At 40.0% G+C, this 25,893-nt stretch overlaps 1 protein-coding gene across 1 annotated transcript in view; it reads left to right on the top strand.

The window, feature by feature from the left end:
* The first annotated feature begins 9,906 nt into the window (after nucleotides 1–9,906).
* The window catches only part of LOC133458594 (contactin-associated protein-like 4), a 154,507-nt gene continuing 138,520 nt past the window's right edge, over nucleotides 9,907–25,893 (top strand). Inside the window, exons 1-2 of the mRNA XM_061738655.1 lie at nucleotides 9,907–10,011; nucleotides 10,618–10,892. Of these exons, the coding sequence (XP_061594639.1) occupies nucleotides 10,808–10,892 (85 nt within the window). The 5' untranslated portion in view covers nucleotides 9,907–10,011; nucleotides 10,618–10,807. The remainder of the gene's footprint in view (nucleotides 10,012–10,617; nucleotides 10,893–25,893) is intronic.

Below are 25,893 nucleotides of genomic sequence, written 5' to 3'. Positions count from 1 at the left end.
GGGCGGGACCACATGAACGTTAGGCCCCTGTTGAAATCTGATTGAATTCCTGGATCGTCCCGACCTGTCACTCACAGGCCCCCGAGTCTCGCACTCAGCACGCACGCCGATTTTTCCCAGTGGCCAGTCGCGGTACTGCAACAAAAAAATCACATGGGGCCCAAAAAGCTTTTTTCCCATAGACCGCAATAGTAAAGGAAAAGCCTTTTTAAACATTACATTCAAAAGAACAATTAAAGCCTGTATGTTAAGGAAATATAACGAAAAAATTTGAGTTTGATTGACATACCCCTAGGCGGTGGTAATTTTATTTTAATGTTATTTTAATTTTATTTTATTTTAGTTGTTTTTATTCACTTAGTTGTTGTTTTTTTATTATTATTTTTAATTTATGTTATTTGTGAAAGGGGCAGATCAGATAAGATTCTTCTTCTTTCTGCTCCCTTTTCATTCACAAGTTAGGAACATTTGTATTTGTGTTTGTATTGAATTGTTTTGTTTTTTGAATGAAATAAAGAATAAAATGAATGAAATGAAATGAAAAGCCTCTAAAACTGTTCACAGGACACCTCCAGCTGTGATCAACGTTAATTACTAATCTTTGTATTCTATATTTTTAAGTCATGGACTTTATATCCGTCAAAAATGTTTTATAACGGCCAGAAAATACAAAGAAAAGTCTCTTTCTGGGCGTGACGTCACGGCTGTGTCCGTGCACTCCATGGATGTATTATATAAATACATATTATATAATTATATTAATACATTAATAATATATGTAATAATATACATGTAATAATATACATTAATTCATATATTATATTAATACATATTATATTAATACTCGTTCTCATTGCCCCGGGGCATGATGGGAGGTGACTCAACTGCGCATGCTCTATGGGCCCCACAACGCATAAGTAAACCCGGAAGTCAGGAACCTTTTCGGCGTATGCGCCAGGCGAGCAACTTCCATTGAAATGAACGGCGGCCATTTTCCGGTCCGGTATCCAGGTTAATATAATACATCCAAGGTCACTCATCAGTCTTTTGTACGAGAAGGATATCTCTTTATGGATGGATGCAATTCAATAACCAAACAGTTAGTGGGACTAATGCACCAAACAGCCAAATGTCCACTGTCAACAGTTAACAGTTTGTTAACAGTAAATAGATAAAGTGTAAATAAACCTTAGCAAAGAGGGGCTGTGAGCGAGGATGTTGGACAAATACTTGTCTCCTCTGTGAGAAATGTGGCCCTTTGATGATATCTTAGGAAAATCCCAGATCTAGTGCCGGGTCATTTCTTTTTTGAAGTTAAGTAAACTATATTACTGTTGATGAATAAAATCAAAGCAAAAGGCTTTTTATTTAACGCTTCTAAGGCACTGCAAATGCAGCATCGTTTTAAGTTGATACGAGGTGTAGATCAAAGGTAAAGGTGGGAGAGCTGGATAAATCTACTCTGAGCTGATTTTAGCGATGTTACAGAACTCTACAAATTCAAACAGCTCACTGAATGAATTATTTTCAAAGTCAAGTGGCAGTAATTAAAGAGGTGGTCGGCTTTTTTGAGTTGGCAGTGATTTTAGAGCCCTGAGTGGATGCTTTCGACAAAAGAGAAGTTGTTTCCAATATATGCACAAACCGGACCAGAGTTTTTTTTCTTTCTTTCAACCTTCATCTTTCTGGAGTTTTCATGTTGACTTTATGTTGAAATAAAAGTATGAATATGCATTACTTATTTTGAAAAGGCAACATTTCCTGTATGGTATTCAGAAGAGCTGGCTGAGATTAGATCCCCACTCTTTTTCATGAGGATGCAACTGTAAGAAACATGGACAGAATAGAAATGTGATGTGCCACAGGTGTGTGATTTGACACAATTTACGAAATAAGAAAAAAATATATATATTTTGTGTAAACCCCAAGATATGTACAAGGAATTATATTTCTCATTACAGGTATGTCATTCATCTTTTTGGCTGCTAAAATTTAATGAGCTGTTTAGCATCATTTTGAAAAAGTCTGCCAACTGGTAATTTAGATCCTGCTTACGTTTGAAGTCTCGATTAGACGCTTTGTATTTCAGATTTTTATCTGAAATGGTTCGTGACATGATGACATGTGTGCACTGTTGTGGCACCTATGGACAGAATTTGTCAGCGTCTGACTCGTGTGTGTGCTGCCAGCTGGAGAGGCTCTGGGCGGCCGGCAGCTGTCCGCTGTGTGAGTGTGTGCACCGTAGACGAGTGTGCACGTGTGTAAACTGCTGTCGCTCCTACACCCCCACCCTCCCCGTGAGGGTGATAATGCCCGCTGTTTCTCGCTGCAGTTCTTCTCGTATCATTTCAGAGTCATTGTTCCTCGCCATCCCTCCTTCCCTGCAAACGAACCGATGCCTGCTCTTATTTCTGCAACCAGTTATCATTCCTTACCCTGCATGGGTTGCTGAATATGATCACGCAGAGGCATCATCAGTGTTGGCAGAGCACTGCATCAGTGGGGAAATGAACCAGGCGCCATGTAGCTCATTCTGGCTTACTGCTAAGGTCTTGTTAGTGCTCATTTGAGGGGTACAGTACAGCAGGGAAATAGAGCCATGCAGAGTAGATTTATGCCAAAATAATCCTCTTTGCACCTGTATAATCATGCATATGGAAATGACATGTAAATCAGCTTTGTTTGCCCACATTATGCTTATTTTGTTGATGGAGTGAGATCGTGATGGATTCCCTGTTGCTTGTAAACTCCCCCAGATTACTGCAAAACATCCAATTATAAAGAGTTTGCTTTTTCCATAAGCAATACTGTCCCCAAATGCAAGGCAAAGGCATGAGTCACTTGCTCAAATGTAAAAATCATGTGTTTTGAGGCGCCCCTGACAAACAACAGCTCAAAACATGTAAATAGTCGGACAAGCAGTTCTTAATCACAGTCCGTATCTGTCCCCATAAGAGTAGTTCAGAAGAGAAACGTATATGATGTTTAAGAGGAATTGCATAATAAAACTAACTGTGGGGTAGGGTGCCGATGCCACCAGCTGTATTCAAACAATCCTAGATGGAGACCTTGATGGTGCAGAAAGAGGGTTGAGCAACTCTGCTGAAGGCCTTCACAGGGTTTTTTATTATCACAGTGGAAGAACCCATAGATGCTGACTGTGATGCACCCGAGGGGAATAAAATAATAACAACAATCTAATCCTGAAATGGCTGCTTGAGCAGAAGCCAGCTCAAGTCTGTTTAATAAAAAGTCCAGGCAGAAATCCTGCTCAGACTCACAGACTTTACGACACGTTTCTTCACAGTGTATTTGGTTTCACAGATGTCCCACTATCAAATCATCACGAGAATAAAGGCCCTGATGCAGGATTTTATATTAGACACTCTTACTGTTAGTCTAGATAGTTGTACACTTCCTTAATGGACTTAGTTTTATCAAATTGAACATATACTTTATGAACATGGGACCTTTCTCAATAAGCGGTCTTGTTTGTACTTGTTTGAACATTTTCATTTGCAGTAACTCCTCTCTTTACATCCTCTAGAGTTCTCTTTAAAAGATATAAAAAAGCACTTGCGAAGCATCTCTAAGAGACTTTACATTTCAGGAACTTCTATGTTTCGGCAAGTATGATAAATTTGTATATACTTTGCAGAAAATAATACAAATTCTCAATGCTGATTCTGATCAATGACACTGAGAATGCGATCCCTTGAGTCCACCCTGTGCTGGGAACAAATATTTGCCATTTCTGGTCGAAAATCCATCTCCTTTTCAAAGAGACCTTCAACAAGCAGCGTCAACGCATGACCTTGATAAGAAACAGCATGTATAGATCACAGATAAAGGGGTTGTTTTATGAACCCTTGCGGCGCTGAATCACTGCCACACCTATTCATGACCTTCATAAGGAACAACAGAAGCTCCTCTGGCTTCTCTGCCTCCAACGAGTCAACAGCAAAACCTTCATACTTTGGCTTTTTGCCGTCCGAGGTCTTTGTATCTGACTGACATCTGCAGCCAATGCATTTGTTCTGCTGTACAACTTGCTCTGAGGTTTGATTCATTGAGGGGGATCTTATTTTGAAATTCAAGCTTTTTCTCAATGAATACCAGCTGAGAAGCAGACACATTAAAAACTGTTAAGGTACTTTGTGCCAAACAACCTAATTGGCATTTCACTTCGCTCCAACACATCAAAATGACTGATGAGGTGTATCAGACTTGAATATTCATTAACCTGAGGTCTGGCTAAATATGCAGGCCGGGTTTGTGAGCGGTTAAAGGGCGACAGTTTCTCCAGTTCTCAAGAGGAGTCTTTATTTGGCTCAGTGCTTTCAGCTGTGAGGTCTGTAGGTCAAAGCCAGCCTTCACTTTTTTGCTCCTTTTAATTCATTTAGATTTTCTTTTTACAGCAGAATTCTTTATTTTCTTTCTTTCTCTTTTTTTTAAATATCAATTTTAAAATTGTACTTTCCTAGAACCCCAAGGACAAGCTCTCTCTTAGTATTAAGCATCATTTTGGATTCTTTTGTGCCCTTGAGAAAAGAATAACAGTACTTTTATGTACTGCAGTATGTATTATGTATATACAGACAAGTATATTCACTTTAGTTTTTTTTTTTGTTCCTTTTTTTGAGGGAGAACATTTAACAAATTATGTATTTTGCAAACCCAGTTTTCAAACATTTTTTGAAATAAAAACGTGTTTTGAGAACTGAGGAGACCAGAGGGCTGTTTCACAAAGTAGGATTCAGAAATCCAGGATAAGAGATAAATCCAGGCTTGACATAGCGCCATCAGTTCATCCTGGCTTCATCCGTTTCACAAAGGCCAAACCAGGCTCAGGAGGTTCCACTATGTCGAGCCAGGTGTAGGTAATCCTGGTGAATGTGTGTCCACAGATTTCCTCAAAAGACCATGAGATCATTCACTGATTCACTGATTCTACGGATAAACTGCGTGCGCCTTACTTCTCACAGAATGAGCAACATCTTTTGATGGAGGCTTGAGAAGAAATAAAGCACATACTAAACGCAAACAATAGCAGATGGCCTGAATGCGTAAATAGCCTAAAATACACATTTTCTAACCACTACTCCCTGGCTGAAATTTGCTTAGATTAACAACTTTAAACTTATAAAATGAACAGTGAAAGTCTATAATGTAATGTGTGAATCTGACAGCAGATGAATTCATGTTATCCAGGATAAGTTATGCATGTCTAAGATAGCTCACTGAGTAAAGTGGCCACCATTTACAGAAGCCACTGCCCTTGTGCAGGCAGCAAAGGTTTGAATCCTAACCTGTTACTTTTTCCGGCGTGTCTTCCTACCTCTCTCTCTATAACCATTTCCTGTCCCCTTACTTTGAATAAGGACCACTAGTGACAAAAAAACTAATTCATGTTCGTCTTTTTTGTTACACATATTATCAATATTTATCCAGTACGAACATGACTGGACCAAAGAGCAACAAGTCAAGATTAAACATTAGGAAATTTTGCAGACAAATATCTGGAGAAATGTTGACAACAATGTACAAATGACTTGTACTGACTTAGAAGGTGCCTGCTCACATATTTCATCCCCGTATTTATTTTATTTGTTTTAAAAAAAGCCTAATGTGTCTGGCAGGGGGGGTGGCCCACCATCCCCAGAATTCACGCCAGTTGAAGAGCTCGCCCTTGATATAAATAAAGGGAGGCACATTTTTGAAGGTGTGCACATATTCTTTTAATGCCAAATACACTCTTTTGATGGTGCAGCAAATAGTGACTTTGCTAAGTGACTTTGCTTTCCGGCATCCATGAACTCTCGCCCTTCTCAATATAAGTGCATCATCATTGACAACATCATTCAAAAAGGGAAGGACGACACATGTGTTTGGAGGTACCTGTAAGGCTTGTCTTGATTACACTTTTGCTTCTTTATCAGTCATTTCTCTAACCCCCTCAACACATACGACCTTTCTGACAAACAAGTCTTCAGAAACATGATCGAACGGTAACAATGCCCACATGGATAATTATAACATTGATAATGATAACCATCATAATATTAAAATAATATTAATACTTGACTGAAAGCCAAAATGAATCAGAGATATATTATTGCAGGCTGATTTTAAAACAAACAAACAAAAAAGTCCAAAACCGACAGATTAGAAAATGTAATCGGAGACGAAACACGTTGGTTTCTGATCGGATCAATTAAACAGGCTTAACTAAGTCTGGAGCAGGCTAGCTGCACAGGATATATCGCCATGGAAACGTATGTGCTACTCATTCTGTGAAGCCGAATCGAGGTTTAATTCAAACAGGATAACCATAAAAATCCTGGCTTAATCCGCTATCTTGGTTTGGTGAAACAGCCCTGAGTTCCAGGTGTGAAAGGAAAGTTGCCCCATTATTATTTGATACTGGACTCAAACTGCTCAACAGTTCTGGGTCTTTTTTTGTTTGTTTCATGATGCAGTAAATGTTTTCATTCAGTTAAAGGGATGGACTGCAAGGAGGCCACTTCAACACCTGGACTTTGAAGCTTATTTCCGATTTTCCGTATAAGATGCAGTATATAGTTAGGGTTGTCTTGCTGCCTCTAATTGATTTGCAAGCTGCCCATTCCACAAACGCTAATGTAAACTTCAGGGATGTAGGCTTTTTGAACCGAGCACTGATAACATGCTGGATGGTCCGGTGTGGCGTCCATGGTTTCCAGAGAGAATTTCAAGTTTCAATTCTGCTGACCACAGGACAGCCTTGCACTTCCTCAGTTTATATTAGGTCAGGCAGATGCAACGAGTCAAGCGTTCTGTTCACTCATTAGTCCTTCCTCAAAGGCAGAATAAGAGAATTAAAAATTATCAAGTGGCCTTTTTTAATACCCAAACTCACACAATCATTTAGGGTAAAATTTGTGAATTAAAATAATAAAAATGCCAGTGACATGATAATAAAAAGCTTTCACCAGAGAAAAAGAGGACAAATCAACCTTGTAGGACTCAACTCTCTAATTAAGCTGACATGGAATGACCCGTGTGTATTTGCATGCAAGGAAGCGCCCCACATTTTATCAAAGAACTTTCAAGGAAATGAACATGGACAAAAATTATTCATTAAAGTGTAAAAGGGTACAGACACACAAAGGAAACAAGAACACCTGGGAACAGCATTTGATTGTGCATTATCCTCATTTACAAAAATGCCTCTTAAGCAGTGAAAAAATAAATAAATAATATTTTAATAATAAATCTAAAGCACACTTCAGCCAAAAATGGGGTTTGCTTGTTGTGACTAAACTTGGATGTTTGACCTCCACTGTGCAGAGTGATGTATATGCAGACTATGACACTATAAGGGTGTTACAAGGAGCATTCATCTGCTGAAGGGTGGAAAGTTTTTCTGTGCTCGCCATAAATCTTGCTGTAACTCTATCCACCCTGGACGTCCCTGCACCAAACCACAGCTGGCGGCCTGTTATTCAAACAAAACCCGGTTTCACCTAGAGGACTGCTGATGAGCAGATATGTAAGGATGAAATTAAATTGTTTTGCCTCTATTTTAATTGCATTCATATGTATTTATTTTTTATTATTATTTGCAGCTTATTCATCCACTTATGAAAATGTGTTTTACTTTCCAGTTTACACTCTTCTGTGAAACTCCACATCATCGTGGTGGAGGGGTTTGTGAGTCCATATGATCCCAGGAGCTACAGTATGTTGTCTGGGGCAGTTGCCCCAGGTAGGTTTTCCCAAGGCAAATTGATCCCGGGGGATGGCCCAGAACCAGAGCGATTCAACCCCAAATGCATGAGAAAAAAACAAGAAGCCATATGTCCTTCACCCAGTTGCAGGTCTCCAGGGTCCCCCCCTGGAGCCAGGCTTGGGGGAGGGGGGTAGTTGGGAGCAGGGGTGTAGCACCAAATTCTGGGCCCTGTACACTCTCATTGTCAGTGGGCCCCTATCCATGCCCGCGAGGCGCGTGAGAGAAAAAAAAAAGAGGGGGGGGGGGGGGGGGGGAGTGTATTTATACAATCTACTACAATCAACTACAATCAGATCATATTATATTGATGAGTGGTTCTGAATTGATGCATTTGGCCTACTTGTGCTCAAACATTAGGCTACATCTGGGCTACATCTGGCAAAAATAGCAAAAATGTTTTAAGCCATTTTTCAGCCAGATTGAGAAGAATAGCTAATTGTTTTTCTATGTTCTCACCACCCAGACCTATCTCTTTCTCTCTCTATCTATCTGTGGCAAACATCAGAATCACAATCATTTTTGATTGATAGTGAGATCACAGTTATTTAACATGATTATTCATTGGCTTTGGTAACATCATGAATTTATTGAACATTGACAATAGCTTTTAAGCACAGCACCTCACCGCAATGCTAAGGCTTTTTACCAGGCAAAAATAATAAATTGCATTATTGCTCAATTAATATATTACTAGTGTGCACTTGAGCCTACAGTGATATTGGTATGTTATTTACATGTTGATATATGCAGCAATATTGCTAGATGGATCATTCATTAAATCTCAGCACGGAGTTTCATTTTATTTTCTGTAATGCAAAAATGTCATACATTCTGGATTCATTAAAAATCAACTGAAATATTGCAAGCCTTTTATTATTTTAATATTGCTGATTATGGCTTACAGCTTAAGAAAACTCAAATATCCTATCTCAAAACTTAGAATATTCTGAGAATCTTAAACTGTAAGCCTTAATCAGCAATATTAAAATAACAAAAGGCTTGCAATATTTCAGTTGATTTGTAATGAATCCAGAATGTATGACATTTTTGTTTTTTTTAATTGCATTACAGAAAATAAAGGACTTTATCACAATTTTCTGAGACAGTCCTGTAAAGTTGCTGGCGTGGTTGTGCGGAGCAGCAGAGAGCAGCGTCTCGCTGGTGCAGGAAACTGCTGGACGCAGATGGGTGACAGACACTGGCTGATTTATGGTTCCGCGTTGCACCAACGCAGATCTCACGGCATAGGATACGCGGGGCGCGAACATACCGTGCGCGTCGCCGCGTACCCTACGCCGTAGGCTACGCCGTCGATTTAACGCGGAACCATAAATGAGGCTTAACGCGCGCGCATTTGTCAGTTTTCTTTTCGTCTTTTCAACTGAGCATGCAAACACATAAACTGAGGGTGCAATGCTTATGCACCCTCGTAGAAACCGGGCCTGAATAAGCAGCAGCTGTCTGGAGTGGACTATGTTAACTTTAATTGGACTTTGCATGACAAGCTAACTTGGTTCACCTTTGGGAAATGAAGCAGTCAGCAGCTGCCTCCCCTCGTTCTGCTGTCTTTCTTTTTGTTTCCCCTCTTTCTTTTTCTGATAGCCCGATTTATGTTTTTTGGGCAGCATGATGTCCTGCACACAGGTCTCTGATCTGGGCGCACTGTCTGACCCATACCTGTTGCCGGTCGCTGTTGGGCGGACTAAACCATTTTGCCGGGCTCAGCCTGAACGAGCATGGGTTCACCTTCCTGTGAGCCCAACATTTGCAGGAGGAGCCAGATGGGTCGGATGCTGTGTTATATGCGGTGACAGTGGCAAGTGTGGGCATTGGCCTACGAAACTGTCTCTCCCGACGACTCCCTCTGAAGGTGTTTCAGACGTGTCTTACTGGGAGGAAACCCCAGGAAAGACCCAGGACAAGCTGGAGAGAAATGATCTCCTGGCTGGCCTGGGAACACCTTGGTATTTCCCCCAGAGGTGCTGGAAGAGGTGGTTTTGGAGAGGGAGGGTTGTGGATTTCGTGAAAATGGAGGGATGGACTCTATAGTTCACAATTTTTCAAATTTTAAGCAGAATGTTTGTGTATTGGTTCAGTGATTGACTTATGGCATTTCAGAATGTTTCCAAGTAACCCATAAGCCAAAGTTTCTGATTATTTGGCAGCCCAGTCACCAAGGACGATGTTTGCAGTTTCTTGAAACCAGGGACAAGTCTCATCTCAACGCCTGTCTTCGGCTGGTATGTATTTTACGAAGGTTTCCAACCTCATCACACTGTGAAGCTTTGTAAAGAGAAAGTGGTACTTCAAACAAGCTCGACTCTCCTGGATGACAGAGCGATGAGACAAATGCAGCCGTTTTCATGTCAGACCACTCTAAAAAGAAATAAAAGGGGAGACCAAGGCATTTTTCTGTGACTGTGTATGCAGCCTAGGGCACTATGGGTTACGGTGCTCTCTCACCTGTAAACATGGTTTCTGCAAACAGATTCAAACAGAAATTGATCCAAAAAACGATTAAAAAAACTATTAATCATTAGGTGTAAGCTTTGTCTCAATTTGTCTACTAGGTTTAACTTTTATTTCTGGTTTAATTTACAGCAATTTGTATGTTCTTTTACTTTTATTTGACTGCAAGTTACAGCCTCGAACATCATGACAGCCACATGCTCACACTGGGCTGTGTTGTCGAACTCAGCCAGTCTTTGGACTCTCTCCAGGAACTCTGAGCTTCTTTAGGATCTGAGTGAGAGAGGTATAGGGCTGGACCCAGATTGGCGACAGCCTCATAAAAGCCCATCCTCTTCATTTCCCTGTTCTGTTCTCTTGTCTCCATCACTTGACAGAGGGCAGACTGCGTGAGAGCATCCTTCCTCCTCAGTAGGTGCCGGCCAGCATCTACACACTGCTGCAGGCTCTGCTGCTGCAGCGCAGCGCACCGGAGCGGAGCTGGAGAAGAGAGGAGAGGAGAGGAGGAGGAGGAGGTGGAAGGACGGAACGCGGAGAGTACACTCTGCAGAATCCCGTCGCTTAAACATGTCTCTGGGGAGTAAAAGACTCGGTGGGATTATTGCACTCATCGCCTCAGCGCTTCTCGGGTCTTGTGGGGCAGATGGAGAAGGTGAGCAGCTCTGTGCACTTTTGGTGCTGCCTGAGTGGGATGTTGAATGTGTTGTTTGATGAAGCAGACCCTTATGATTCATTTCTATTGATTAACACTGCTTATGCATATCCTACTTTATTTTTGGCTGCTTTCTAAAAGAGTTGTTGTAAAAAACAAGAGTTTTAAGCAATTAAGTAATTAGGACTTGAAAAAAGTAATGAAATATGTTTTTTTTCTTCATTGTATTCTTGATGATTGCTTTTACATAACTAGAAATACTAAAACTAGTGCAAAATTACTGAAATATGTATTAAGGCTTATAATTCACAATTTGTTAATTAATATGTAGGATCAATCCTCACAGCAAAAAAAAGCAAAATATGAATTCTCAGAGCAGAATATCTGCAACTTTGGTTTGACAAATGACTTAATCATAGTTCTTGCTCATTTCTGAAAAGTGTACCATTAAGGACAATTTAGTGACATTTTTCATCAGTTAAATAGAGACGCCTACTTACACACGTCAGAGCCAACCAGCTGCAGATCTGCTTTGTGACCTGTTTTCTCCATATTTGCACAGAAATTAATCAAGAAGATTAGTTGTGAATTGCAAATCTAGGGACAGTTGGTTTGAGTCTGATTCAAGCACATCGGGGCATGTCGTTGGACGCGAGCGCTTGTCCCTCGTGGCTGGTGTCTGTCAAGCTTTTAGAGGAACCAAATCCCACAAGTTGTTTCTTTTATTTTTTCCTTTTCCAGCATTTGATGTTTTCTCAAAAGCAAAAAAGCGAACGAGTGAGACTGTGTAGCGTCCAAGGAGATGCTGGAAGGATTCTCACAGTGGGGATGCTACGCGGCTTGCTCCAGTTTTCTACTCAAGTATGATTTCTGGGGGGGTGGGAGGTCCAAAAAGTGGGTTCTTGAGTTATTTAAATGATTATTTTTTTTAAACTACTGAAAATAATTAACTTGGTAGTTTCTGCAACAAGTGTGATGGATCTCCAATTCCCTGCATTTATTGAGTTGAGAGCAAGGAAGCTTTCGCTCCTCTTGGGGAGTTTAATGAACAGTTTCAGGAGCTGCAACATTTGAAGATGCAGAGTACAATCTCACATCTGTGTTCCTCGTTTCACAGCCCTCAAATCTTAAATTGGCTCAGGGACATTCAGAAATTGATTTTGGAAATCTGGATGGAGGACAGGGAAAAGAAACATCAGCAGGCACTCTTCTCGTCTGTATTGATTGTTTGGAAAAGCTCTAAAAAGGGGAAGATATTATTGGCTGGCAATGACCCAAACTCAAACCCAGTAGGTTTATTGTGTTGGCTTAAACACAATCTCCCCAGATACTTGAAGAGAAAGGCCAACAAGAAACATGTTCAGTGATGATTTCTGTCATATGCATGCAGACGCACGCACGCATGCACACACACACACACACACACACACACACGCACACACACACTACTTGTACATTTGAATAATTACTATGGGTTCTTAAGGCTCTTAATGGACAGGACTCATCTTTGATCAAAGGCATTATTCATCTTCACCGAGACCCCGGATCCGTCACGTCTGTGGGGAAAAGCCCTCTTAAATGTCCTTTGCTCACTGCAGAAACCTTTGATCCTTTGCCTTTGCTATACCTTCATTAAAAAGTGTCCCCTCCATCTCTGTTTCAAGACTCAAAACTCCCCTGTATTCAGCAGCTTCTCCCATCTGTTTAGGTAAAAATGAGCTCAAATGTCACATAGAAATGGACTCTTCATGATGGGGAACAAATTATGACCACTTTTTCAACACATCTAAAACTGTTATCATATCACAAGCAATTACACTCTTATTTCTTTTTTAAACCTACCAACATGTAATGTTCTCTTGGCAGCCAACTCTACCAGTGGAGGAAGGCCAAGAGAACGACACGTAGATTGTTCTCATCCCCTTCTTTGTCCACTGCATCAGTGTCCTCCTGTCAGGTCTGTCACTGGACTGGCCACCCAATTATCCAGATGTGTACCACGGCTTCAACCTTATCATATCATATTGGTTGTAGTTCTTATCTTAATTGTTGTCAACCGTTAACTGGGTCCTGTTGACATTTAGGAGCGCTTCGATTATCTATCATTCCCGTGAACTCAGACAGATGTTTGCTCATATACCCCATAATCCCAGTGGGATCAGAACAGCTTCTCTGTACCTGCTGCAGCCCGGCTCATGGGGGCCTTAATTTATCCAAACTATCACTGGGGAAGACATTTAATGTCGTTTAATGGGAAAGTTGTGGCCACTTTTCAAGTTAGTGTGATAAAGGTTTTATTGTTAAAAGTAAGTGTATGACCTATAAACATGGCCCACTTGACCCGATATTAACATGTGGGAGAAATGTTGCCGTTTGTCAGTTAAACTGCTTCAAACTAGAAAAAAAATCATTTAGATCCCCCCTGTGGCTTTACAGTCCCAAACTTCTGATGACATAAGGAAGCAAAACAGAAAGAATTACCGGTACATGTGATCTCAAACTTCTTACTCAGTTGAGAGTTGTTGCATGTTTAGACCTGATGTTTGGGAGGACTTTTTTAGATACCAATACTAAAATTAAAGCTGCAAGCAGCGATGAACGGGCCCTCATACGTGCAATATTCACCAATAAAAGTCAAGGACTCAAAACTAAGTCTGATGACACCACCCATGACTCTTTATGTCAAACCATTCAAAAGTTATGGCAGAAAGTAGGAACTATCAAATATGGACCAATCAGATGATGGGGGGGCGCCCTTTTTGGCGTCTATCGTCGCCACGGTAACGCTTTTGACTGAGAAAAGTAATGCCCATCGTCGCAGGATGGAGATGCACATTTTGATGTTTAACACACCTGGGTCCACGTTACGGTTCGGGCCGCATTAACGGCCGAATAAATGTCATAAATTGCGCCAAAAAAACACGATGAATTCAAAATGGCCGACTTCCTGTTTGGTTTCGGCCATGGCGCCAAGAGACTTTTCTTTAAGTTGCGACATGATACAGGTGTGTACCGATTTTCGTGCATGTACCGGTACATAAAACCGTATTGTGGGGTTTGAGGCACAAAGTTTTCTAGGGGGCGCTGTTGAGCCATTATGCCACGCCCATTAATGCAAACCATTAAATATCAAATTTTTCTCCAATTTTGGTGACTTTTGGGGCACGTTTAGGGGGGAAAAAAGGCCCTCATTTCGTCGGAAGAAAAACTGGGATAAAAACAATTCCTACAGATACAATAGGGCCTTCGCACTGTCAGTGCTTGGGCCCTAACAAGAGGCTTCCCACGGTAACAGGATGCTAAAGCGTGACAGTCTTTTAATATGTTTGGGTGTTTTAATAATTCACTCACTTTTAAATCTTTTAGAAACTGTCTTGCAACAAAACTGTGACTCAAACTTGCCCTCTAATTCAGAAACAATTTTTACTGCACGGCAGAGGCTTGTCGCTGCAAGATTTTTGCCCACACGGGACTTTGGGGACCTTTATGCACTATGCTCTAAGGACTACAGGCCATCCCTGGTGTTTATACATAATGTGGGGAAAAAGCTTCCTGGTATTTCCTTTTCACATTAGTTGAATTCTTAGTTTGTTCTATGTTCTCTGTTTTTACCTGTTTTTTTTTTACCTGTAACTCTCTGGTGTGGGGCATGTGCTGCTGCTGGGTCTTGACTCCCATGTAAAAGAGGACAGTGATCTTAGTGGGAGTTTCCTGGTTAAAGCTTGCTTAGATAAATCAGATAATAAGTTATTTCTTGTGACTAGTAAGTCACTGCTATAAGGGATGTTGAAAGGCAGTGCAGCTGAAAACTAGACACATTTAAGACGAACTGATGTAACAACTGACATCCAGTGGGACGAGTTTCATTGACTGCACCAGTTCCTGTGCTGTAGGAGTGGGGAATGGGTCATTACTTGCCTACATTGTGAGAAAATCATTTATCCAACATAAACGTTTGAAAAAGGGACCCCTGCTGTCATTTTACTGGCTAGAACCGTCAATAAATCCACACTATCACGGTTTGAATCAGTGCCATCATTTCCATATTCATGATGATGATTAGCAGTCATGGTCGTACCCCCGCATACATCCTGCCAGTCTATTTTTTTATTTTTTGTTATTATCATTTCATTTTGCAAATAATGCTGCCCAACCACAAGCAGGGTACAGGTATTTTCAATTTCTCTTTTTCTTTAATGTAAAAGAAAACAAAGTTTTGCTTTTATTTTGTATGATTGTAGCAGCAGAAGCTGCATGATTACTTGACTTTCGCTCCATCTCTGGTAGTCAGTGTTGGCTGAGTAGATGTTTGATTATTTAAGAAACCAAAGCTGAGGGGGAGGGGCTTTAAGGTGATGTTATTTCCTCAGAGTGTGTGCTCGAAATTCATCTCCACCGGTTTGCAGCTAGACTGAGAATAAGTTGATAAAAAATATGCGAGAGGAGAGGAGTTGATTTAAAATTTGGCCTATCTCACTGCTTCATAACCACCCTGTCTCATCAGAATTTATTACTTTTCAATGAGCTGGTGCTTTGCACTGAAAGAACATAAGCCTCAGAATAAAGCCTATTTGATTTGAATGTGAGAGACGTGATGTCGGCAAACCCTTCCTGTCCTTCAGCCTTCATCGTGAGATGGTGGCATTTTAGAGAATGGGCTTAAGGATAGAGCAAACTGGCAGAGGATAAATTGTCCTCATTTTTTTGTCATGTGTTCAGTAGATGTGGAGTCATAAAGAGGTTCTGATTAAGTCAAGGTTACCTAAAGGTGGCAGCAGCTGGTGGTATGAGCATCGAGCTGCCAGTCATGAATCTAGATTTATTAATTCAGGGACAAATACTTTAGCGATAAAAGTGACAGAGAACTGCAGTCCATCCATCTGCCTTTGTGACCTGTGGGATTTTGTGTTTGCCCAAGGCCAGCTCCCATGAGCAAGTCTGCCTCTCTAAAAACAGATCCATTCATCAAATGGCCCTGTCATTATATCAGATGACTTGTTATCAGTCCAAGAATCACCCACATTCTGCTGCAGTCACAATTCACTGTCACTCACTGAGGAAGCAGTAAAGTAAGAACTTTGGACATCAGCTATTAGCGACCACATACTATGCATTGATGTGGGGTGAGACTTTGAAGTGTAAATTATGTTTGGGATGACCTGTGAAGACCTGGCAGCATTTCACTGTAGGTCCAGCATTCATCTGGCCCTGGATAGCTCATTGGGCTGAGCAGGTGTCTTACAGAGGCTATCGCCCTCGTGCAGGCAGCGCAGGTTTGAATCCTGGTCTGTTTCCCTTTGCTGCATGTCTTCCCCCTTCTAGCTACTAGTTCCCTGTCCACCTACTGTCTCAATAAAGGCCACTATAGTGCCACATATATCTTAAAATAAAAAATAATCTCAGCAATGTTGTTTTATGCATCAAAAGCCACTAAACTAAAATCAGGAGTATCTCATACGTACAAACCCAAATAAGAAAGTTGGGATGATGGGGAAAAAAAGGCAAATAAAGTTAAAATCCAGTCATTCTTTTACGTTGACTTATTTTCATGCAAGGCACTTCACAAGTTCTCCCCCCAGCAAGTTCCTTTCTTTTGGTAAAATACATCTATTTTGCATTTCAGGCCTGCAGTGCACTACAAACTTTATTTCTTGCATCTCATTAGTTTGATTCTTTTTAACTTATGTCTGTCTCTCATTTCTGCTCTTAAACAATTTTACTTTTTAATGCATTTAAAAAAATCTTTTTATGTAAAGCCCTTTGAATTGTCTTGTACGTGTGCTATACAAATAAACTCAACTTGCCTTGCAAGACATTAAAAAAAAAAAGTAATTGAAAGATTCAATGTTTTGTTTTCATTTGCATTGTCCATTTCACCCCACTTTTTTCTTATTTGGGGAAGTATACATACTAATTAATCCCAGAAATGCATTATATAAATATGCTTTCTCCACAAACTCATAAACGTAAAAGAACACTCATAAAAGAAACTGAACCACAAGGTGCACTTAGTTGCAGTTCTGTAACGTTCAGTCAGACCCCATGATTTTCATAAACATTTAATTTGCCCAGCTTTGCTTTCTTTGCTTCCCCGGCTGTATACTTAGCTGCTTCCTCTTCTTTCTCTAAAGAAGACTCCAGACACTCTTTCCGCCTCACCCATCCTGCCCCATTGCTTTGAACAGTTGAACCACAGAATTTAAGCTCCTGTTCCCTCTTAGGCAGTTTTTTCTTGTATCCTCACCAGTCCACCAGATTCCCCCTTTGTTTGGACCTGTATTGTATCCCGCTCCAACTGACCTTCATTCCTCCTCTGTTTGGCACATAAGTCTACCACTCCAGGTTTTCTTCCACTTACTTCCTACTCTCACTACAGATCTCAATGTCATCTACAAAAATCTAAAATCAAGACCATGGAGACTCCTGTCTGACCTCATTTGTCAACCTGTCCATCACCATGACGAACAATAAGGGGCTCGGGGCTGATCCTTGATGCACTCCCACTTTCACCTGAAACCCATCCGTTACGCCTGCTGCTGTCATGCTGCCCTCACACATGCCCTGTGCCACTCCAGACCACAGTTCCTCCCTCAGTCATGCTCTTTCTTTTCTCCCGTTTTTCTTCTTCTGCATCAACATTCTCAAAGCAAACATTGCACCAGTACTGCTCTCTTGGCATGCAACCTAACTGCTGCTGGTTAATTGTAACTTTTTCTTAAACTATTGCACTACTGCACAAGGCCAGATCTTCTGTGTATTCTTGAAAATCAGTGCCAGTACACCAGTAATGCTCTCCATCACTTCACCTAAATGACTCCAGAAATGATCTTTTTCTTCAAATTCACCCATCTTGTTGGGTGTCAGCACTGTCATGGTTCGTCATCACCCCTCCGAGTTCAAATCCTCCTCCAACGCTTCTCGGCTTTCTGGGTTTCCACGTGGTTTCCTGGACTCAGTATGGCCACCCTCCTTCTCTGCATCATAGCAGTGCACTCTCCATCCTTTCCTTGTTCCAATATTGTAAATTCCAACTTTCACTTCTACCCTGCTGCTTTTCCTCATCTCTTGCCATTTCCTTCTACTTTTTCTTCAAGCAACAGTCCCATAATTTCCACTGACACCCTGTCGGCTAACAATGCCAGTGGTGGCCGTTGTTAATAGAAGCTATACTTGGCTGCAGTTTTCAATTAAGGTTTGCAAACTCAATGTTCAAGTCAGCTGGGGGAAGTGAAAGTAAAGAAAAACTTTCCGCCCACTGCTCAGAGACTACAAACCAGAAACATTCCTGCTCGTCCATGTAGTTCCCCTGCCAGAAGAGGACAATCCTGCTCAGCCCAGCTCATCTCTCCTAAGCTCTTTACACTTCCCAACATCCATTGATCCCTCCCATGCGGCACCTTATGAAACTTAATGAAAGTTTTCCCTGAAACACATTGGAATTAGCATTAGCAGTAAGATCCACATGGAGTGTGCAGATTACTTAAGTGTAATCTTACATGCCGTGTTTAATTACATGCTTTGAAGTCAGTTATTCGGTTTGAAGCTGTGATCATTATTTGATTATCTTATGTTTAGTTGATTATAGCTTATCTCAATAAAAGATCTTTCATGCAACTACTCCACTGTAAACCTGGCACCTGCCAACATTATTTATACACATGACGTTGTACTGGGTCTTTAAACAATTAATAAACACACATGATCCTTTATATAATTGTCACCATGTGTGAAGAACCAAGCACAAACTTACACACAAGACTAAACTTAATGAATTCTATGGGACCTATTGTGCAGAAAACACACCCACCATCTTGTACCTGTTTCTCTGGCTTGAAATAATTTAGTTTCCCCTCCCACTCAAACTTGAGGTTTGTGTTTTGGGTGCTGGTGCTACTTCAAGAGAACCCAGTTGATGGAACTGATCGCAACAGGTTCTTCTCTAAGAAGTTTAACAAGTGTCAGCTAAAATACTTAACTATTGAGAAAGGCATTGGCATTGGAGCATTGTGGACATTACAGCCCTTTAAAGTCGATGTTGGGTCCAGCTCTATCTGCATATATAGGTTTCACTTATCATAACCCATTAATGTTCCGTCCAGAATGTTCAAACCAAACTATTCACCATGTATTTCATTCACATTATGCACAAAAGGTTAATCCATGATGATGCCTACTGTCCTTATATGTTGAGGTGAATTGTACAATCATATGCCACAAGTTAGATTTTGAGGTTAAGCAACATACAGATGAGTTTATTGTTTTAAGTCTGCATGTTTCTCTGGATGCAGCTCTGTCTTTCAGGCACAGAATGAACAGAAGATGACGTCCACAGTCATCCAACCGCCACTTCCTGTGGCTACATACACCTGCGACTGATGAACTAATCACTTGCCTCACAGTGGTTGCAAGCTAACCCAGTTAATCTATGTTGATATAAAAGCAGTGTCATTTCTTCTGTTTGCTCCTATTTTCTTCTTAAATGATAAAGGGAAGCGAGAGGCCAAATTCTTCCACACTTCCTCACACATAAATGTGTTTACAGGCAGTTATAGGATTAGGGTTTCCTTTCCCATTGTTTTTGGTTTGGTTTAGACCGGGGGTCGGCAACCCGCGGCTCTAGAGCCGCATGAGGCTCTTTAGCGCCGCCCTAGTGGCTCCCTGGAGCTTTTTAAAAAATGTTTGAAAATTGAAATAGATGGGGGAGGGAAATATATTTTTTGTTTTAACATGGTTTCTGTAGGAGGGCAAACATGACACAAACATTCTGAACGTTTTCCAATGCTGCAAAAATGTGTACAATAAGTATTACATTTCAACATTTCCGTTAACGAAGATTTGTATGGAAGAGTATTAGGGCCATGCAGGAGAAAAAATATTTGAGAGGGGAAGATTTTTTTTATTGTGCACTTCGAGAAAAAAGTCGAAATGTCGAGAAAAAAGTTTAAATGTCGAGAAAAAAGTCGAAATGTCGAGAAAAAAGTTGAAATTCCGAGAAAAAAGTCGAAATGATGAGAAAAAAGTTGAAATGTCGAGAAAAAAGTTGAAATTTCGAGATTAATGTTGGAATACAATGTCGAGAAAAAGTCGAAATGTTGAGAAAAAAGTCAAACTTTCATGAATAAAGTTGACATTTTGAGAAAAAAGGCGAAATTTCAACTTTATTCTTGAAATTGTATTTCAACATTAATTTAGACTTTTTTCTCGATATTTCGACTTTTTTCTCGAAGTGCAAAATAAAAAAAAATCTTCCCCCCTCAAATATGTTTTCTCCTGCGTGGCCCTGATTCAGCGTTTCTCGGAGAGAATCATTTGCATTCCCAGTTATAACTAATATAGATACTGTACATGCAGCATGTGTTTGCCTTCATTCTAAGGCTTATACAAGACTTTTCATTTTTTGTGGCTCCAGACATATTTGTTTTTTGTGTTTTTGGTCCAATATGGCTCTTTCAACATTTTAGGTTGCCGACCCCTGGTTTAGACCCACATGACCTTTGCCGTATACAGTGTGTACTGTCTAATGGTACGGCAGTAGTCATAAGAATGTATCACACCATAAAAGAGAGTATGCCCTGGTATTAGTGGAAGCTGGTTTCATAACCGTTGCAACCAGCTTCTGCTGTGTTGGCACATCGCAGGATGGTGTTTGTGTGTGTATGTAATATGCAAGATAGACTGATCATTTGTACACTGGAAATGTTCCTAGAAAAAAAAAAAAAAATCAACTCTGAGTCCGGTGCAAAACAAACTATAGGCAGAGGTCCATGGTGTTCAGTGCAGTACAGAACAGTGAGGAATGTTGACATCATTGTTTTCTCCAGCGAGTGGGGTTAAAACAGCATGGTGTGGAGGAGGAAAGATTTCCTCGGTCTGCTAGTGGAGCAGGACAGCGATGACTGAAACTGCTCTGTCTGAAGACAGTGCTGCGCAGTGGATTCTCTATGATTGACAGGAACATAGTCTCAGAGACCGTATAGGACAAAATGCAATCTCAACTCACACACGTCTGAAATCATGCATAAACTACTTTAATCACTTGCAAATACATGTAAAATCAACTCAAAATGCAAACAATGTAAATAAAGAGAGAATCAGTCAAAGCAGCAGCTATTATAAATAGTATTTTCACATCGCCGGAGGCTAGCAGCAGTGTGGCCTCTGTTTTGACAGAGAATAAAATGAAATAATACATATTTGTTTTTGTCTTCCTTTTTTTTTTTTTGCTGATAAGGAACAGTCTTGATAAAGTGGCATTTTTGTAAACGTGTCTGGTGCTTATTTGTTTCCAGCTCAGAAAGAGAGGAGGGGGGCTTGCTCTTGTGGAAAAGATCTTGCTCTTTTTCAGAACTTTGCATCAAGGAAAGAAAGTAGATTGCCAAAACTAGGAACATTATGTTAAGAACTGACTGATAAAATAATAAAAATACATTTAAAAAATAAATAAATAAAACAGGGCATTAGGCATTCTGTATTTCACTTGGAGGCTGTGAATTTTTGTCCAGCTGCTCAGTTATTACTCACAATTTTACTGATGGAGAGGACAAGTGTCTGGTCTTCAGTTTATCACCTCACAGCAAAACGTTTTGTGGTTTCAATCTTGTCTAGTGAAAGATCTCCGTGTTCTTTTATCTGCCGCACCAAGAGTAAAACCAGCGGAAAGAATCAAATGTCAAATCAAGCTTTATTATATCATGCACAATATTTTTCAGCCCAAGGTACATTTGTCTGAAACCACAGAGGTAAGAGAAAAATGCACACGAGAAAAGTTCCTATACTGCCTTTTTATAACCAAACACGAGGAGTTCTGTTTTTATGAGTGGGAGTCTCTAGCCTTATCTGTTTGGGCCAGATGCTAAGAAAGACACCTAAACATGTCAATTTTAAGGAATCTGTTTCTGTTTATTGTCTTTTCTTAAAGAAGAAAACTCAGCAAAAAAGTCTAAACAGTCAGGACTCTGGATTGTGTATACTAGTGGGTATCTGTCTGCAGTTCTTTCTTTTATTCGTGTGTGTGACTCTGTGATGGACTGACAGCCTGGTTAGGGTGTACGCTGCTCTACTCCCAGTAAGACCTTGGAGAGGCTCCAGCCCCCACTTTCACCCTGAATGATCAACGGACAGTTGATGGATGGATTTGAACAAACTGCAGCCCCGTTTATGAGAGTTATTACTGTCTTAACACTGTCCATTTATATTAATATGATAAACCCCTCTGGCACTTATGGGAGTCGTGAATCTGTCCAGTTATTTAGTTCAATTTCATTCAATTAAAAATACTCTAAATTAATTGCTGCAGTAGTCATTATTTAAGTCAAGTCTTTAACTTTTTCGTAGAAACAACAAAGTTATGGACACAACAATGTTCCAATAAAGTTTTCCATTTAAGTTGATTTGTTCCTTTTAATACATATCCTAAAATCTGTGCACACAAGTCATTCACAAAGGTATTTTGTCTTCCAGAGAAATTGTAGTGTTTTACATGATTGCATGAGACACTTTTATGAATCTTCAGCTCCCCTTCACCCATAGGGAGACCCAACACCGAGTGCCAGAGGCAATGGAAAGGAAAGGCAGCATAATAATTTCTTCATATCTGCTTTCCTGCTATTGTTATTTATTTATTTTTTTAGATATAGGTACAGATTGTTCTCATTTTTAATGTCTGTAAAGATAAGTATGCATTCTGTGCATGTCCTTCACCTAAAACCAAATGTGATCCATGAATAATATTCTCATCCATAACTCCAAATATGCTCCATTTATAGTGAATCATTTAAAATATTCACATATTACTAATGTTCTCATTATGCCTGTTTTTAAATGCATCAGAAAAAAACATGTATAAATTTAGTTTTCCCTGAAGAAATATGACATTGCTTTAATAAAATGTTGGTAATCATGTTCAGAGGTCCGTTTATCAACGTAAAATAATGAAAGTTTTCCATGGTGAGAGTCGGCAGTATTACTCGGCTGCCTGGTGTGCGACTAGAAGAATGGAGAAAAGCTGGAAAGAAGGAAGACACGTCTTGCATTTTTAACTGTCAACCTTGCAGCAGAGCTTTCAGTTGAGCTCTTGGGCTGCAGTCTTTCCAGGTGAACTTCCACCACCATGAAGCAGCGGTATAAACTTCATTTTAGATGACTCAGCGGAGTAGAAGAAAATCAAGGAGAGGTGGAAAGTCATCAGTGGTAGAGCCGGGTTAAAACTTTATCACACAGCTCCATTAAGTCCACATAAACATAATGTGCCCCGTCTTGCTGTCGTCAGGGAAGCATTCACAGCCCGATCTGCTTCTGCATTGTGACAGAACTGCAAGCAGCTGCATCTGCCGGAGTTGCTCTGGTGGACAGTTAACAGGCTGTGTAATATCAAAAGGAAACTGGTTTGTAACCTTTTCCCAACACCAACACACATCTTCCCGAGTTTGGAATATTTAGCTCATGAAATTGGAATATCTGTTTTTACAACTGATGTTGTTGATGTTGAACAAATAGCTGGCATTAACTTTCACTGGGCCACTTCACTGTGCAGGCTGGCAGAAATCATGTCATCTAAGCATTTATTATAGACAACCTGACCAGTCGACTCGGGACATTGCTGCAGTTACTGAGACACGCTGACACGCAGAGATGACATTTCTTCTCGCTCACTCAGGGAGACTCTTCATTTCACTAGAAGTGCGAAAAAAAAACTTTCAGCGATTACTGGAAAGTATGCATGGCTTGTTGCTTGTTACGGATACAAAACCTGTTTTTTTTTTGTTTTTTTTTTAAAGTAAGACAAGAGTTAGAGTAGACCAAGTACCAGATGATTCATCTGGTTTTTCCTGACATCTCATAATACTTCTGGTACACATTATACACAATGTTTATTTTACTATATATGTGAGATGAGACAAGATCTGCATTTGTGGCTGTTTTGACCCCTTTTTTATGTGAGTGAGTCTGTTTGAGGAATAAAACATTTAGGAAGGGAGTGTCACAAAGTCTCAAGTTTTATTGAAATTGAATCAGTAAATAACTTCTATTTTTTTTTTGTTTTGTCTCATTACAAGAATACTTTAAAAATATTTTGTGATATTGTCACAAAATAAATGCTTTAAAAAATAAAAATTGCACATTGAGCAAAAACATTAAACCATACTTCATCAGTCAGCGTTTTTGTGCCAAATTAAATCAAATAATATAAAAATGTTTGCATGTTCTCCTTGTGCTTGCGTGGGTTTTCTCCAGGTGCTCTGGCTTCCTCCCACCGTGTAAAAACATGTGTGTTAGGTTTATTAATGATTCCAAATTGCCCGTAGGTCTGTAAATGAGCGAGCCGGTATGGTTTGTCTGTACATCCCCTGCGATGGGCAACCTGCCTTTCACCTGTAATACGCTGGAATAGCTTCCAGCGCAGGACTAAGCTGGTGTAAAAGATGGATGGATGGAACATAAAATGTTCAACAATCTTTCCAGAATGATAAAGTACAAAGAAAAAAAAATACAGAAGCTGCAAGGAGCCCATTTTCCAATGCCCATCTTTTAAAAAACTAAACAATGTTTTGCAAATCGCAGATATAGCTTGTAGTAAATACTAAATATATCTCATCTTCAAGCACACAACACTGAGGAGACACCCACTTGATGCACTTGAATAAGAAAACATCTAACATTATTGACAAGCTAACAGAGAAATGGCAGAATAGTAATTCATGTTTTGGGGGTTTTCTGGAAACTATATATCAAATATTAAAAGCATAGCAGCAAACAGATTTATTTGATATACGTATTTACATAAACATATACAGTGCATGCACATTTTAGTGCTGAAATTGTTCAAATTAAGTTTTCAATGTGATGTAGCTATTATAGAATGGCAGGAAATTGGCAACAACCCACATCTCCACGCGCCAATTACGCTTGCTCTGTAATTTACCATGTTTACTGTTGCCTACTGTTGACTACTTTCCTCGATAGTAAGTTGCTTTTGGATAAGAACATCAGTGTACGGTAATAAAATAATTTAAATATTTAAATAAAAGTAGCAGTCAGTTTGGAAGCTGAATAGAAATTAGCAAATTTTGAAACACTTGCAGATAAGAGCGGAGTCGGATGCACCAAGGTGGATATGACAGGCAATTCAAAACTTCCAGCAGCCTCTGGTTTAAAATCTCGAGTGCTGAAAATCCTTCTGAGCTCCAAATGAAGTGCAACAATGTTGACAATGTAATCTCTGCTAAAGCCTTGTTAGCACCGGGAGATGGGAGGAGGCACTTCTGTAAGGATTGTTAATTATTTGAGTGGAGGCTTGCAGTAGTAGAAATCCACGAGAAAAGAGGATTTGGTTGACATTTAGACAATAATTATAGACATGAATGAACATTTGTAATTATCTGTCAGTTTAGCCTTCAAGGAGCACTACTAAGTGAGAAAAGAGGAAGTCTTCTCGGTGGAGGGTGAAATGCCTTGAAAAAAAGAAGTCCAGTTGTCTTTGATGTAAGCCTTTGAGGAGAACTATTACCTGGATGACTGGAAATCTGCACTTGGAAGTGGCACTTACAACTATTTAATTCACAAAAAATTGGGATTTTAAAATTTAAAAAAAGTCAGTCTTTAAAGCAGCACAACGTAACTTTCAGCTTTTCTGAGTTTGGCGGCATCTTGTGGACAAAATCGGTAGTGTTTTACCAGAAAGAACACTACGTTTCCCATGAGCACTAGCGCGTACAGCCGGAAAACTCCTGTCCCGTCGCTGCATTTGTTTTGATGAGAGGAGACGGGATGCTTTTCTGTTTCACCAAGTGAACAGACAGAACGCAAAAAAAAAGATGTTAAACTGCTGGAAAGGAAGTGGAATTTACTTGGATACCTTAAACAAGGAAGCCAGGGAGCGGTATATGCAGAAAATAATGATTATTAACGGTCTGGATCCATATGAAATCCCTAAGAGATCCCTGAATCCCTTAAGAGCCATGTGTTTCAATAAATTTGTATAATAGTACAACATACACTACAT

Source organism: Cololabis saira, chromosome 13, assembly GCF_033807715.1.
Source record: "Cololabis saira isolate AMF1-May2022 chromosome 13, fColSai1.1, whole genome shotgun sequence".
Lineage (NCBI taxonomy): Eukaryota > Metazoa > Chordata > Actinopteri > Beloniformes > Belonidae > Cololabis > Cololabis saira.
Note: the sequence above shows the minus strand (reverse complement) of the source record. Positions and strands in the feature narration are given on the sequence as shown.